At 36.5% G+C, this 17901-nt stretch overlaps 1 protein-coding gene across 2 annotated transcripts in view; it reads right to left on the bottom strand.

Moving 5' to 3' along the window:
• Nucleotides 1–3003: 3003 nt before the first annotated feature.
• Chd1 (chromodomain helicase DNA binding protein 1) overlaps nt 3004–17901 on the bottom strand; it is an 80729-nt gene continuing 65831 nt past the window's right edge. For both annotated transcript variants that reach the window (XM_028866571.2, XM_028866572.2), the window contains exons 31-36: nt 17429–17569; nt 13622–13800; nt 9633–9729; nt 8636–8687; nt 6880–7072; nt 3004–5673 (exon numbers count right to left, since the gene is read on the bottom strand). In XM_028866571.2, coding sequence (XP_028722404.1) covers nt 5328–5673; nt 6880–7072; nt 8636–8687; nt 9633–9729; nt 13622–13800; nt 17429–17569 — 1008 coding nt within the window. In that variant the 3' untranslated portion in view covers nt 3004–5327. The remainder of the gene's footprint in view (nt 5674–6879; nt 7073–8635; nt 8688–9632; nt 9730–13621; nt 13801–17428; nt 17570–17901) is intronic.

Below are 17901 nucleotides of genomic sequence, written 5' to 3'. Positions count from 1 at the left end.
ATACTAATAAAGAGAGATCCACTCTACAAGTTCTGTTACTCAAGAGAACTCTAGTACAAATAAAACACATCTTTTTAAAAATTGCAACAGAGTATAAACAACTAACCTGATGGCTAATACTGTAAACAGGAGTTTAAAATGGAATTAATTCTACTCAGGGATAAGACAGATATCTCCTCTTAGGAACACTAGAAAGCCTACAGAATACCTAATAAGTAAAAAAATAAAAGGTGTTAAGATTGTGATGATACAAATAAACATTTTTTTAAGACAGGGATATGGAAATCATCAAAGAACCTGGAACATAGTGGCACATGCCTTTAACTCCAACACTTGGGAAACAGAATGAGACAGATCTACACGAGTTCCAAGCAAACTAGGGCTACATAGTAAGACCTGGTCCCACCCTAACTGACCCCCTCCCCAGGGGAAGAAAAAGAAAAAATTTGATGTATACCAAGGTCAGAGATCACAGTCATAAAAACAAGTTTTATGAAATCCTAAAAATCACAATTGTGTATGTCTAGCAACATACACAAAAGATTGGTAGCACACCAATGAAAGACAATCTTAAATAGTGGAGATCTATCCTATGTTCATGAGTTGGAAATCTCAATACTTTGAGACTATTCCCCTATGTGATTGCCACTAAAATCTCAGCATACTTTTAATAGAAATTAGTAAACTGGCTATAAAATAAATGTGGAAGCAAAGAAATTTAAAGAATCAGAATCATTCTAAAAAAGTACATAGGACTAATATTTGTAAACTTGGGAGCTTACTGGCTACATTAGTAAAAATAGTGTGCTCTGGGCATAAGGACATAAATATAAGTGAACAGGGCAAAACAGGGACCTCAACAACAGATTAGCACATGTTCGGAAGCCTGATCTCAGAAAGACTGAAAATGAAATTCAGTGTTCAACAAACCATGAAAAAAAATTTAAGGTCAGATTGTTAGTACTATCTATTTTTACAATAAATTCATGGAAAATCGAACAGCTACTTGGTTTTATTCTGTGTGTGTAAACTAATATTGAAAAGTTTGGTAGTTTGCATTTTTTTCACTTCCTTATATAGACTATAATGCGCACAGAATGCTGTGTATCTGCTAAAAATGTGTGTATTTTAGAATTCTGCATGGTGCCTATTTTATTTTGCCTTACTGTATGTCAGCAAAAACTAAAACTTCTCATATTTAAAAAAAAAAAAAAAAGACTTAACTAGAGTGAATATAGAATTTAAAATATTTCATTTGGCAATTTGTTCCTCCCTTTTTGCTATAGCTCAAGATGGCCTTATGGATAAATGACCCAGCATGGGAAGTACCCAAGACAATTTATAGCTGGATTTAGGTTTAACTTAAAAAAACAAGCATTAGCAGGGCGGTGGTGGCGCACGCCTTTAATCCCAGCACTCAGGAGGCAGAGGCAGGCGGATCTCTGTGAGTTCAAGGCCAGCCTCGGATCTCTGTGAGTTCAAGGCCAGCCTCGTCTCCAAAGCGAGTTCCAGAAAAGGCAGGCCCAAAGCTACACAGAGAAACCCTGTCTCGAAAATTAAAAAAAAAAAAAAGCATTAAGATTTTACAAAAGCTATTCAGAGTAGAAAATATAACTGCAATGGAAACTGTTTTCTTCCAAATACCTATAACTGAACATTCTAAAACTTTTAACCCAACAAGTATCTCCAGATGCTCACATTGCTGCAGTCTGTTCACTCACATCCCCTCTCCACCCCCACAAATCTTCCATACAGTACCCAAGCAAGCAAACAAGATGTCTTGAGTTTTAATGTTTTACTTATCAATTCAGAAACATCTAAAACATGTTTTCTAAGTAATGAACCAAATTGATCGCTAAGTAATGAACTTTTAGAAATTTCAACAGAGGTACTTTCATATGTAGATGAAGCTGGTAAATCTTTTTTTGTTGTTGTTTTGTTTTTGTTTTTGTTTTTTTTTTTTTTGTTTTTTGAGACAGGGTTTCTCTGTGTAGCTTTGCACCTTTCCTGGATCTCACTCTGTAGAACAGGCTAGCCTCAAACTCACAGAGATCTATCTGCTTGCCTCTGCCTCTCAAGTGCTGGGATTAAAGGTGTGCGCCACCACCGTCCGGCTGCTGGTAAATCTTAAAAACAACTTTCAACACAGTGGTTAGTTCTCCCAAGCCACAACCCTCTCCTGCCCCTTTAAAACTGTTGGATATAACAAGTTACTTATGATCCAAAGGTAATTTTCTAGCCAAAAACAGTTATTTTGGTGCAGATAAAACTGTCTAAACATGAACTGAACAGCAGGTATCCCAAAGTAGATGGGGAAAGTCCACCAGGCCTCAACCATACATATAGAATTACAGGCAACTAAGGAAAGCTCAGAGTGGGAGAAATGGTTTCCCCAGGGAAGAACACCAATTGGCTGTCCGATACCGAATGATCAGCCCTGAAAACATGCATACAAGTTGACATCATACAGACTGAGCAGGCTCTATTTAGGAATACATACACACACACACACACACACACACACACACGTTCATAAAACAATTAATGGGAAAAAATCCATGAATGTGAAAGAAAGCAAGAAGGGGTATATTGGAGGGAAAGGAGAAATGATGTTATTATAATCTCAAAAATAATTAAATAAAATTAAAAAAAAAATACCATGCCATTTCAGTGGGACAGCTTTTTTAAGGCTGGCCTGTACTGCACGCCCAGTGAGTTCCAGGTGCAGAAAAAGTTACAAAACAAAAGCAAAAACCATAGAAGGCTGGTGAATATTCTCGAATAATCTTACCACAAAGCCCAGTCAACCCTTTCACTGTGAGTTGCAAAAATAGTAACTGAAACGATCACACGGTTAACAGGCTACCTTGTACAAACAGCAGAGGTTCTTGTTTTACACAACTCTGGAATGGCTGAAGCTGTTCTGGTCTGTCCCTAGTCCCCAGTCTGAAGACTAACTCTTACGCCCTGAACAGAGGGTTTTCTTTATAAGCAGACAGGCCATTGCTTTTCATAAGAATTTTTATTGTTTGTTATTAAAATGGAAGGTTAATTGGTACAATGCTATGCATAATCTCTCATCCTTAAAAAAATTAAACAAATGGATAAAAATAGAGAAGCAGAGTGAGCATGTAAAAGACAAAAAAATAAGCATTTTTATAATGCCCTGTTATATCTACGGATTGATGTTATTCATTGCATCTCAGTACTTTATGGCTTGCTCCTTTACTATGTAATTGCTGGCTTTTTACAAATACTTAACAGACTCAATAAATGTTACATACAGCTTTAGATTTTCATTCAACTCAGCTAGTTAACTCAATTACTCAATTAAATGTCAAACTTTAAAAAAAAAAAAAAGCCCATTCTCCAAAAATGCATTATTTTTCTACAAAATTTGTACAACAGTCTTTTAAGCAAATGACCTAGCCACACAGGAATCTAGTGCTGACCCTGAGCTATTTGCTGTGTTAATATTAAGATTTATGGGAAATGTTCTTCAGGAATAAAATGATCATTTACATTAAATGTGGAGAAAGTGAAAATTTTAAAAATTTTGTGCCAGCACTGGGTTCTATCATCATTTTTATCTTTAATTATAACTAGATGTTTAAAAGTTGAGTTACTCCCCAACACATTACCTCACATATCAAACATAAAAACACATTGCTTTAGGGTAACTTTATGCCAAAGATATAACTGCTTTTTAAAAAGTTCGTTTTGTATAAATTTTAGACTTAACTATATAAAAGGAAAATACAAAAATACAAATCCACAGACCAACTTTGGATTTCCCCAACAGCTAATCCATGGAGACAAGTCCAGGAGTAAATATTCTAATTGGTTACACAGCATACATCCAAAATTCCCACCGAATATAAGAAAAAAAAATTGTGAGTAAATAAGGCACCCAGCTATAGGAAGCAGACATCTATGACCTGTTGTACTTCATACAAAGATTAAGAGTCTTCAAACAGATAGTTGTAGTACTACATATTATCAATTTCCAATTGTTTACCAAGATACCTTTTTTTTTTTTTTTTCTGTTGGCTGTTACTTAACACACACACAAAAACAAAACAAAACAAAAAAAGATAAAATATTTGAGGGAACAAGAATGGAGCAGAAAACTACAGGAGCCCACATATCCTTTTTCTTAAATTTAATTTGTCATATATAAGGTTTTTATTTACAATCAGTGTGCACTGTAACAGTTTATATTAAAAAGTTAATCAAATTCATCTAAAATGTTAACCTGGCTGCATAGCACATTTGACATTATTGCCCACATGAAAAGGGAAAACAAATGGATTTACAATAACTTTTGGCCATTTTGAATTCTGAAAGTGTTCATACACATACCCTTTTAAACCAAATGCATCTGAAAAAAAGTTCCCAGAGCATGAAGTTTATGATTCACATATTACCCTCACCAGTTCTTCTGTAAAACTACAAACATAATATTGACTTTCAAAAGGAGGGGTAAAACATTTATCTAATAAAAATATTCAATATAAAAAGAGGACTAAAAGAAAGAAGTGGCCCCTTTCCCCATTTTTACATTCTAAACAATGATTCTATCAAGACAAATCATTAAAAAGTGTTATTACACTGATTTTTTTTTTTTAAGAAGGCCTGAGTTGGTAGGGAAAGGAACAGTCAAAAACAGCCTGAGAAGGGCAAGGAAGGAAAGCTCATTTAATACATTTACAATAATTTACAGCCATCTTCTTCTGTAAAAAGGCATAATAATAATCACAAACAGGAAATTCCCGGCTATATTACAGACATAAGTACAGGATTTAAATATTCAAGCTTGTGATGGGAAGCGGCAAGGTGGTCGCAGGGCACAATGTAAACAAGTAGCTTTGGAAAGTGAACAAAGTCCTTGAGTGTTTTTTCTTTATTAAGAAAAGAACTCTCTTTCATTCCTTCCTGAAACATGATCACAGGTCAGAGTCAAGTTCATATACAAACATAATTTAAATGGAGTCAGTCAAAAATCACTGACATAAAAACAGTTTTATTCAGCCTAATACGGGAGGGCAGTGTTGAGGTCCCTGTTATAGTAAACATTTTCCATTTCTTTAAAAAAGAAAAAAAAAAAAAAGTACTACAGCATTTGTAGTACAGTGCAGCATAATCCTTAAATATAAAAATATTCTCTCTTCTGTTGGGATAATAGACCTTGCGTCCTGGAAAGAAGTAACAATACTGCTACTGATAGAAGAGTTGTTTGCATCTTCAAGTCATGTAAGGCAATTACTGTGTTGGTTTATGATCTATGGCTAAAACCAAAGTCCAGATAGACAAATTATCAGGTTCTGTTATGTTTTCCGGCTACTCCAGGTGTGCTCAGGTGTACTTTTGTGTTCAGCTGAATGTTCAAATGGAGACCTGGAACCATAAGGAGACCTCTGATCTAAAGGTGACCGAGGGCCAGTGCTGGCAGCTCGGTGGTCCATTTGCCAATCAGAGAGAAACCGATAATCCCTGGAAGATTTATGATGTGTATACTCAGAACTTGATCGATGGTCTGAATGCAGTCGATGGTCCGAGTGAGGTCGATGGTCAGAATGACACCTGTCCTTCAAGCTTCCTTCCAAACTTGACCTGTGATCGCGACTCCTGTGGTCGTCCAGTTTTCTGTGTTTCTCTCTGTCACTGTAGTACCTAATCAAAGAGAAATTTAGCCTTTTAGTCAAATTAGTAAGTTAAAGTTCCCAGATAAAACCTTACACAAAATTATAAATATTTTAAAACATATTTTAATTGTGTAGAAGTTCAGTGTTTAATCAAATTTAGAATCCCTTCTCCACTGCATGACAGGGCCACCTCATAAAGTAGCTTTAGAAGTCACTAGACATCCCTACCTAGAAACAAACCACTCACTAGAAATGCCCATGAACATGATGGTTCACAAGACCATACAGAACCACAGAGAGCACCCTAGAAGCATTTTAATTTCACTGATGAATCATTTATATCAGCGCACCTCAGTGTCTGAGATGTACTCAAATAACAACAGCTACACAGAAGCCCCTCAAAACTGAAGCCCTTTACTAGCTTCTAGGAGAAGAAATTAAAATACCAGAATGTAGTCTAAAAAAGCCATATAGGAAACTTTTCACTAGTTTGAGATGTCCATTGAACATGTTCTCACACAACTGGTTATGTAATAAGTCAACACATACATGAAGAAATTTACCCCAGGAGAAATCTCTAACATATTTTTGCCTTTTCAGATAAAAATGCTCCTGTTGACCAAAGATTCTTGTGATAAACCCTTCCTCCAGAAGTTTGTGACATTACTGGCATATGCAGCTACAGACAGAGCTTTTCTTCCTGTTATATGCCCCTAATGGAAAGTCTTTCTACAATTAATGTGCTTATATTGTGATGGCTGTGGCCTTACACACTTAGTGAGTCCTCTTATTTCTTTCTGACCATTACTTTTATTTTTCGGTTTTCTGAATTTAAATTTTAGCAATGATCACAGGTCATGAAGGAGACTCTTTAAACAATAAAGGAATAAAGTATAGTTTGCAGTTAATTCATATTTTGCCTCACAGGATTTCAATATCCAACGCAGAAATCTCTCCATAGGCAGCCTGTACTTGAGCCAACACGCTGCCAATGCAGCTGTAACACACTGCACTACTTAAAATGACAATACTTCAGATCTCATCACATATTCTGATGCCAATTTAATACTTCAAAATCATCTGAGAGAAAAAACTATAAATTTTTAATTTATAAGCAAATAAGATTTGATATGCTCTCATAAAAATGGAATAGGTCTATCCCAAATGCAGCAAATATAATTAAAAAGAGAAGGAAGGGTACAAGAAAAATTTTTAAAGTTGCTTTCCAGTTTACCTGCTGTCTTGCTTGTAGTGATCCCATTCACGATGGTCTTTGCCATTGCTGAATGAAGAGTAAGGTCTTTTCCTGGACTCTCCCTGGTGGCGGTCTTTATGATGATCATGGTACTGGGATAAGTGTCTGTCAGAAGAGTAACTGTCCCTGCTGCTATCATCATGGTTTGTGTTCTCTTTTAGCCTTTCCACATCTATTAGAGAAGTAAGTGAAACTCCATTAATGGATTTTAAAATGTGCTACAAATACTTAAAATTAAATTAACAGTAACTCCTGCCAAAACAAAATCAATTCTGAAATATTGGTAGCTAAAGCATTTTAAAAATGGTTTATAAACACAGAACTAAAGCTTTTAAAGCGTTTTGCAGTAAGTGTAGCCAGGATCCCTCACCAAAGCCTCTTTACAGCAAATGGAAACCATCACAGAAAACCCCAAGTGGACACTATGGAGGAATCCATGGCTCATGGGCACAGCTCGGTCCCAATGGACCACAGTTCCTGCATCTATGGTTGAGAGAGCATTGCAGAAGAGGAGGTGGAGAAGCAAAGCACTAGAAGTCTGTGGTAACACAAGTCTCTCCTAGAAAGGACTGCAGAAATATGCCCAGAACAATGGCAATATCAGTGAACATATTAATATGGGACAAGAAATTTTATGAGGTCTCACCCTAGACAAAGAACTACAGGCAGCTAGGAACGGCTCAGGGGAAGCTTTCTAGCCTCTGCCAGTGATGAGCCCTTACTGTTGTCCGGTGCAGAGTGGTGAGCTCTGAAACCATGTACAAACCACAAATACAGGCTCAGCAGGCTCTACACACGCCACGCACGCACGCACGCACTAACCAAAGAAAAAGAGGCTATCAACGTGAGAGTGGGAAAGCATGGGGGGTGGGCAGAGACACAGATTAGAGGAAGGAAAGAGAGGGAAAGTGATGTAATTCTCTTTCAGTTAAAAATATTTTTTTAAAAAAATCACCACTGGAAACTATTGAGGCACATATATTTGTCTCAGACTATATTTTGTGACTAACAGAATGAGCATTTTTTTTTTAACAATAGCCCTACAATAACTTGCTTAAAGGCTTGTTTTTAGAAGAAATAACTAAAACATTATTTAAAATGATTTAAATAATATAATGAATTAGAATTACAGCATTTTCTCAATATAAAATACTTTGAACAAGAATAGCAACTTTTTAAAAAAATAATTTTGTTTAAAGAACAAAAGTAAGGAATTTGGACATCTTACAAATTAAAAGTGTTTATTGCGCAATTATGAGGCCTTTAGTTCAGATCCTAACAAAAACATAGCAAGCCTGGCCAAGCTCCAAGGAAGCAGACAGAAGAGGATTACTAATACTTGCTGGATTGCAGGCTGAAAACTGTGGGCTCAGGTTCACAGACCTTTCCTCTGAGGAACAGGTAGAAAGTTACAGGGGAGGACATTCAAACCTCTCTCTAACCTCTGTGCTCCCATAGGCACACACACACACTCACTCACACACACACTCACACCTACACACACACACATACACACACACACACCTACACACACACACATACACACACACACACCTACACACACACACACCTACACACACACTCACACATACACACGCTCCCACACACACTCACACACACCCACACACACACACACACACTCCCACACACACCTACACACACACACTCACAAAAGAAAAAGAAAAGGAAAGAAAAAGAAAGAAGAAAGAAAAAGAAGGAAATCTTAAAGGTTTACCTGGATTTCTAATCACATGAGTAGTAACGTTGCTATTCTGGTCACTGTTTTGCTGAAATAAAGCAAACACTTATCAGACACATTCAAGTAGCTTAAAATACTCTTATAGGACAGTATGTGCAGTGGTGGGCTTAGGTTGGGTATCCTTAAGAAAATGCTGATGTTGAATAAGGTATGCATACTATACATACTATATATGTACACATACTATACATACACAGAATACATAAATATAAAATTTACAGTTCTCTTTAGGCAAAAAATTTTCCTCCACATTTTTAAAAACTGATTTTAAAATAATTTTAGACTTGATAGAGAAGCTGAAGAAGATGTGACAGTCTCCAATGCGCACCACCCATCTGCTGATGTTATTCCGTGTGTGACACAGCATGATATGATACACTATCAGCCCAACTACGTTCCAGTCAGATTTCTCATTTCTCCTATGTCCTCTGCTCCAGAAGCCAATCTGAAACCCACATTTCAATTAGTCATCATGTCTCTGAGGCAGTCTTTTCTTTTATAACCTTGACATTTTTTATGGGTATTGTTCAGTAATTTTATTGAGCAACACTCCAATGCAGTTTGTCTGAAAATTTCTAATGGCTAAATACAAAGCATACACTGTCAGTGACAGCATCACAGATAGGGTGTGCTCCTCCTCCTCCTCCTCCTCCTCTGTACTGTAGCTGAGGCTTCACACTGTTTTGTTGTGATTGTTCTAGATAATACCGAACAGTTTCTCTTCCATATAAATATTATGTTCCTTTCATAATTACTTCTCACAAGGCCAATTTAATATCCTGTTCCTTGCCTATTAAATTTAAGCTTATGCTATGGATCTTGTTTGTACCAGGCACAGCACTCTAGTGGTATGTGTAAATTTATTCATTACTTCTACATTTTCTTAACTGAATTCTCCATGTTATTAGATAATAAAGAATGTTTATGGTTTTAATGACATACTTTAAAGAATAAAGTATTATATACCAATTACCTGAGATTCTTGTCGTTTTTTAATAGCATGCTTATACAATTTATGCAATTTTCTTGCATCAAACTCAGTAAACTTAGATACAAAAATCCACAGGTTTCTAGAAGAAAAAAATGGCAAATTAATCTGGTAAAAAATATTTAGTTTTATCATAGAACCTCTTATACTCTCTTAGCCATAGCCCTCTATGGAAGAAACAAAGTCCATACTAAAGAAATTAATTATCAGAGACCAGTAAGGTAGCTCAGCAAGTACAAGATGCTGCGCCTCACAACCTGACTTCAAACCCAGGACTTCCATGGTGGAGAGAACCAAGTCTCTCAAGAAGTTCCTACATGTGCTGTGGCGTGCTCAGGCACACATGCATGCACATGCACATACACAAAGAAAAAACAAAATAATTTTTAAGTAATAAAATAATGAAATTAATCTTCACGTTTACTTTTCAAAATTTCATGCACACATAAGTCTCCAATCACATGAATGGTTTTATTTCTCTTTCAAATCCCTTCATTTTTAGAGGATGAAATCTAGTGTTTTATCCTAATTTGAAATGTACCATATATATATATATATATATATATATATATATATATATATATGGTACATTATATATATTAGTGTGTGTGTGTGTGTATACACACACACACACACTAAGCAAGCAGTCAAAGATCCATTCAGTAATATAGATTATGTGTGTAATATCAGATATGTTAATAGTTGAGTAAGAACAATAGCAGATAACAGATTAAGTTTATAAAGAATGGTCCTAAGTAATACATTACAATAATTTTCATTTTTAATGGGACATAATAGCCACAAGAATAATAAACAGGGAATATGAATCTGGAGTATAACACAGTACATCTAGTGTCTAGGCCTTTCCCATACAAAGGTAGACATTAATAGTGGTTATATATATAATATAGTTCCAAACTATCAACTATCCTTCCAAATTAAACCTGTTAGATTAGTTGTCATAAGACAAAAAAGGCAGTAGTTATATTTATCTTAAAATATAATTTGAAAGCAGACTTGGTTGAAATAACAAACTGAATAATACCTGAAATCTACAGAAACAGAAAATTCACCTAGCTTTTAAATTATAGTCTAGCTTTAACATATACACAGTCTGCAGTTACAACAATAAGAGGTAGGGTATTTATTAGTAAATTGCCTTTTGGTTAATAATTAAATTTTCTATAAAATACATTTTGCTTTAGAAAACTCTAGCTAGAAACCAAATTCCTGATTATGTGTCACTTGAACAACTTCTCATCCTGGGCAAAGCGCCAGAGGTGAGTGGGATTACCATCAGGACTCACAAAGACCTAGAACAAGCACCACATTCAAGGAGTTCCAGTGCAGGGTGCTTCCTCTGCCATACCCAGTGCAGGCCTACAAAGACTTCCCCCTTATTTTTTTTTCCCCTTGTAAAATATTAGTATTACTTCAAATATTTTGTGTGCTGGTGTGTAGTGTGTGACTATGTTCACATGTATGTGAGTACATGTGTATACAGTGGCACGGACACATGCAAAACTGTGTCTTCCTCAATCACATGACACCTTACAAACTGAACAAGGTCACACACCTCACCTGGCTGACAAGTGCTCTTGGTATTCCTGTCCTCCACTATACACACACTGTGGTCTCTGGATTTCCAGAGGGCTGTCACACCCACCTGGCTTTTCTGTGGGTTCTGGAGATCCAAACTCAGGTCCTCATGCTTGGAATAAAAATTCTTTATGCATGAAGACATGTCCCCAGCCCTAACTTCAGATTTTTTACAAGATATTGTTGTATAAAGGGTAAGCATTTGAGACATATGAAAATGGCAAACAAACAAAATCCCGTTGGTCCTCAATGTATTACAGTGGCCTTTAAATGAAACAGCATTTCATTTTAGTTGTTTTTAAGACACATGGAACAAAAACAGAGAATCAGGGAGCAATAACTAAAGCAGGCAACTAGGACTGCTGTGGAGACATGTCTAGTCGCTGGCTCTACAATCACGGCTCTGGTCTTCACTATCAACTTTTTAAGAGCAGTCTTTTGTCTTCTTTCATCCTGAAAACTCAGCAACTACTCTTGAGTTGTCAGGAGGCCAGCTCTTTTATTTTATCATTTGCTTTTATTTTCTTTCTTGTTTGATTTCTGTTTCAACAGTGCTAGCTATGAAATCCAGGACCTCATGCCCAATGATAGGTCTAAATGTAAGCTATTCTTTCTTCTGTTATTTTATTATTTTAAAAATATTTTTATTTATTTTGTCCATGTTCTGTGTGCATGTGTGTGGGCATGTATGCCGCAGAGCACATGTGGTAGCTCTCTACTTCCCATCATGTGGATACCTCCTGGGGATCAAATTCAGTCAACAGGGTTGGCAGAAGGCACCTTTACCCACTGAGTGATCTTGCTAGACTCAACTTTTGTTCTTAAAAAAGAAAAACTTTTCTCCAAGAAAGGGAGGAACAAAGGAACATAAATAAAGAGGAGAAGGGAAATTCATCATTTACTGAGCCCAATTTATAAATTAAATATCATTACAGGTATGCCTATAGAGAGAAATAATAATGTATCATCCAGCATTCAGTACAATTGTGGTATCACGCACCATCCATGGGGAAATGGTTGTCTTAAAACCTATCCCTATAGAAAAGGGAATTACTTTCTATCTATTCCATCCACAAGGGAAAAATTAAGCCAGACATTATGAATACAGAACTTCAGGGTTGTTTCTCATTGTTTGCAATATACTCAAAGTATACATTAGTTGAAAAATGAGCTTTTACTGTGTATGGTCATAAAAACCAAAGTTAGCCAAGGCGAAGACTGAACAATTCATGGCAAACCCCGTGATCACTCCAATAGGTGAGTGATTTCTCTAATGTGACAGCTCAATTTTTTTTTAACACAAATTCTTTATTTAACCTCCTAGTTTCTTTTACAAATGGGTCCTCCATGAGTGTAAGAAGACATGGGCACAAGCATAGAACACTTTAGAATTTTAATCACCATCACTCGGTACAAGTGTCATTAACTTTGGTTTGATGTGTAGCTGAAATGAATACGGAGTGAAGAAATCAGTAGGTTAACGGGCCAGTGTCACTCAGGGGTGCCTGTTTTCTTTCCTAACTTGTCTAGGAGACTGAACACATCCACACCTAATAATCTTTAAAATGGCTGACCAATGAAAACCACACCTGATCATATTTATAATTTTAAAATCGCCTGTTTCTACTAGTCCTAAAAAAAAAAAAGGTTTGTATTTTGCACTGTTAATTAGTGAGTCTATAGCATAAAGATCAATTGCCAATTTCATTTTATGAATATAAACACATTTTTAAGTAGAATGTAATCTGAACTTTAGTGAAATTATTTTCTTTTTAAAGATTTATTTATTTATCACGTATGCAGTGTTCTGTCTGCATGTGTCCCTGCAGGCCAGAAGAGGGCGCCAGATCTCATTACGGATGGTTGTGAGCCACCATGTGGTTGATGGAAATTGAACTCAGGACCTCTGGAGGAGCAGGCGATGCTCTTAACCACTGAGCCATCCCTCCAGCCGGGAGATTTCTTTTTACTACTCACTGTTTTCTAAAGGCAGAGATGCCACTTGAAGCTTATGAAGCAAAATTAAATACTCATGAACAAAAAAACGTAAAAGGAAAAATCGAAACCAGGTGTTGCACAGACAGCTCAGGCGTTACAAACACACACTACTCTTCTAGAAGAGCGAGGTTCAGTTCCTAGCATACAGTCAGGCAGCTCACAATCGCCTACAATCCCGGATCAGGAGATGAAAAACCCTCTTCTGGCTTTCATAGGCAACTACATACACACAGAGACACACATAAAAACAAGAACCATTCAAGTTTACCCTCTATGCACTGTTTCCCACTATGTGTTTGGAAGTAGAAAATAAGTGAAGAAACACAGTTACACTTAAAATTATGAATTCAACATCTCCTCAAAGGTGTCCCACTTACTTTCTCCACTGCTTAATTTGCTCAGGATTGGAATACTCCTTCAGACATTCTGTGATATGGTCTCCGATCTTGATCAAACACTGTCTAGTATGTTCTAGTTGCTCTCTTTCCGAAAGGCCTTTCTCAGGCCTATCAAGTTGTTTCAAAGCTGCTTTCACTGGCCTCATTCTTTCTTTACACTTGAAAACAACAGAAATACACGTATTAAAAACGCAATTCAGGTAAACTGAATTGTTCATGATATTTACATGAATGAACACAGCATTGCCTAGTTTCAAAATAAGCAGTTATACATCACCTCAAACATTCTATACATTCGGTATTTTCTTCTTTTGCTTTTTTTCAGGCAAAGAAAGCTTCCATTATCACCTGACATCAGCTTTTGTGGAAGTAAAAGCTTTTGATTTTATAGAGTTTTGGCTACTTTTAATACTACAGTGTACCATTTAAGGAGTCTTCAACATTAATGACTAGAAGTATAACAAGTACATTCCAGGCTGCATACATTATAATAGACAGAAAATGTTAGAGAGCGCCTCCACATAACGAGCTCGCTAGCAAACGAGCAAAAAACCAACGAGCAAGCAAAATATATATATACATATTAAAATGAATTAAGCAACTGATATAAATCATCTATTCTTTAAAACCTTTAGGGCAGAACACTATGGCTACAAAGACTTCTGCTGCTTCTCTGGAAGATTGGAGAATATGGCAAAGCCAGCAGAAACCACTTTTCTTAATAAATACCTTACACAATTATAAAATGATATCCAAATTTTCTGACTCAGTTTTACTGAAGTAACACTAAAAAAAGCCCAAGAGTTTAGATAAATTTATGAAAATGACTGTTAAGTACGAATTTAAGTTTATATTGATGACAAGGAAATTGGTTTAGTTCTACAAATATACAGATAAGTCATCATTAGATAATATATTTAACTAACATAATGCTACTTGGTTTAAAAAAAAAAAAATCTTTGTACTTTTGCCCTGAGAGGCCATTATGAATTTTTTTTTTTTTTTTTTTTTTTTTTTTTTTTTTAATTTTTCGAGACAGGGTTTCTCTGTGTAGCTTTGCGCCTTTCCTGGGACTCACTTGGTAGCCCAGGCTGGCCTCAAACTCACAGAGATCCGCCTGGCTCTGCCTCCCGAGTGCTGGGATTAAAGGTGTGTGCCACCACCGCCCGGCATGAATTATCTTAGTTGTAGATTTGTTCATGAATAATTTACTCTGTTTTACTACCTATTGGTAGAAGTTGGTAGACAGTTCTCCATTATTTGTCAGGAATAATTTAAAATCAAATCTATGAATTATAGTTTTTTTCAACTGAAAAATCATAGTCCTGCAACATGAGAAGGCAGGAGGATCTGGGTGGAAGGACGTCCTAGCTGCACAAATGGTCAAGGACAGACTGTGCACAGGACACACACAGCCCCACCCATGAAGAGAGGTCTGTAGCTCAGTCAGTAGAATGCTTGTGGGATTGGGCTAGTTCTGCAGCAGAGCGTAATACTGGGTGTGGTGGTCTGTGCCTACATCTAAGAACTCAGGAGGCAAAGACAGGAGGATCACAAGTTCTAGATCTTCCTTGGCTATATTTGAGGCCAGCCTGAGCTACATGACATACTTCCTCAAAAAATAAACAAAACAAAAAATTTTAAGAGCCAACCACACTAGAAAAAAAAAGGAGGTCTGGGGCTATGTGAAAGAACTCTTCATTTCCTACCCAATTTTAGTTTTATTCATAATTGCTCTCTGCCAACTATTACTGAAAACTTTATAAACCAGGCAAGTATGGTGATTCAAAATTACAATCCCAGTACTTCAGAGGCTAAAGCAGGAGCATGAGTTCAGGGTCAACCTGAGCAACAGGTGAGACCATGCCTCAAAAACACAAGTGGGCTTGAGAGATGAGGCACTGAGCACTTGCTGATAAAGCCTGGCGACCTGAATCTGATTCCCAGAACCCACAGCAGGAGAACCAAGTCTCAAAAGCTGTCCTAAGACTTCCATGTGTGTATGTCCTGCTGCAGATATCAGCACTGACATACACACATTATACACTCACACAAGAAATATAAAATTTGTACACAGTGTATATATTGTTTTCTTAGGGTTATAAATAAACCTAGAAAATAGAGAAGTAAACAAAACAGATATAACTTTATGGAATCAAGACTCTATGATAAAACAGATGGTAAGAAACAGTGATGACAACTACGTAATTAGAATCTAGGAAAAAGTGATGTTTGTGAAGATACTGAAAGCGTTTTTTGACGACAGGTTTAGATCAAATGCTAGTGTGGCTGGAACCATGTGGGAGAGGTGGCAGATGGTGAGAACTAACCAGACACTTAAGCCTTTTACAAGTTTGAGAGGAATTTTTAATCCTGAAAGAGATGGAAAAAACTTTGAGAGCTCTATGTACAGAGATGACAGGATGTGATTCACCTTCCGTATCATTGTAACGACTGTGGGAACTGTTTAGAGTACAAATTTCCATATGGAAAGAGTACGGTGTAGGATGGAGAAGACCAAAACAGTTAAGAGCCTCTGAAGGACACAAGACATAGCAGCTACAACTTAGTGATATAGTAGCTATGGCTTCCTCAAGTAGAGTCAACAGAACTTGCTTGCTAGTAAAATCCAGTGGAAGCTCAGAATGACTGTCTCAAGAATATATGCTTAAAGTTATTACATTCTTTTTCTCTAGGATATACAAAAGAATAAAGAAATTCATGCATTGGGTACAATAGGAAACTTGCTATTTTAACGATTCCTTGAAAACCAGAAGGCTAAAGAGGACGTGTGAGTAAAGTTAGAGGTATGATCTCCCCTTACTCAGTAAAGCAGATGGAGTAGGGGAAGAAGTTCAAGTGAAGAATTGAATGTTTCCACCTCAGAACACAGCACACCATCTTCCCCTCCACCACTCTCCTCCACGGCAGAATAATGAAAAGCAATCAATTTTAACAATGGACAGGGAAGTTAGATCTAGGTCACAAGCAAAAAGGCTATCCTGAAAGAGAAGAGATGGAATCCAAAGAAGAGACGCAGTCCAGACACAGCACATGTGCTTATGCAATGAAAATGGAAGCTTACAAAAACTATTACAACCCATTATAGTTAAAAGAACATGAAAAAAAAATGATTAAACCTATATTAAAGCACATCTCAGAATCAGATAATGAATAAGCGCTTATTATTTCATACTTTGGAGTCTAAACACAAGGGACAAAAGCCAGAGTTGGGCACAGTGGCTGCTGAGGTGACAGTGTCTCTTTCAAGTGCTAAAACTGATTAACAGTGACAAAACTGACCTAAGACGAAATTCAGGTCTAACAACAGCAACTAAAGAAGCTAACGACTCACACTAGAAAAAGATCCAAATTCTACAACTCTCTAAAAGGAGACACATGAACAAGGTATGCATTTGTACACAGTAAAACTATTTGTATATTTATACTATTTCCTTCTTGGCAGCCTGTAACAACACATTTTCTATTCTTAGTTTAAACTTTAGAAATTTCACACCTTCTTGTTGTATCACTGGGGGCACTTCTCCATTATTTCATCTTGATTTCCTTTATAAGTGGAATTTTAAGTCTTTATTGATCTATGGTAATTTTTTAACTGATCTATAGAAGGTTGAATTTAGTAAGAACAACCTTTGTACACTAGTACTGGAGCAGGAACTGAAAAGTTTAAAATCCTCAACATAAAAGTTGCCTGAGTTTTTTAACCCCTCTACTTCAGTCTTTATTGAAGACTGAACAGTTCTCATGAGAAGCTCTGGAGCTTACAATACTGAATGTCTTCTGATCCAGCTCCTCAGACTCCTCAGCTATGGGAACTGGCTCTCCACTGGCAGTGATATGAACTGGAGCATCTGACACCACAGACTTTTTAGACCGGTCTTTACTTTCAGGTTTGGATTCATTCAACTGGAAAAAGAGAACAAAACAAAAGCCCAACTATAAAGACAACATGATTAGCTCTTTCAGAATAATTACTCTTGTTTTCTTCTACAAGTACTAATTTTCAGTGAATAGTCATTTATTTCACTTTCTCCCAGCTTCACTGGAGACCTCTTAGCCCTTGAACATGGCCCACTTTACTATTGCTAGGTTTGTTAGTAAAATTTCCTTGCTAATTTGCTAAATAACATCAACAACAAAGAATAAATGTCTCCTAGTAATGTTATCTTGTAAAGGTGTTCAAACCAACTGCTCCCCTCAAATATACGCCCACACAAATTTCTGAAGAACTCAGTTAC

The sequence above is a fragment of the Peromyscus leucopus genome, chromosome 8a (genome assembly GCF_004664715.2).
Source record: "Peromyscus leucopus breed LL Stock chromosome 8a, UCI_PerLeu_2.1, whole genome shotgun sequence".
In the NCBI taxonomy this organism is placed as follows: domain Eukaryota; kingdom Metazoa; phylum Chordata; class Mammalia; order Rodentia; family Cricetidae; genus Peromyscus; species Peromyscus leucopus.
This window is presented reverse-complemented; position numbering and strand designations above follow the sequence as displayed.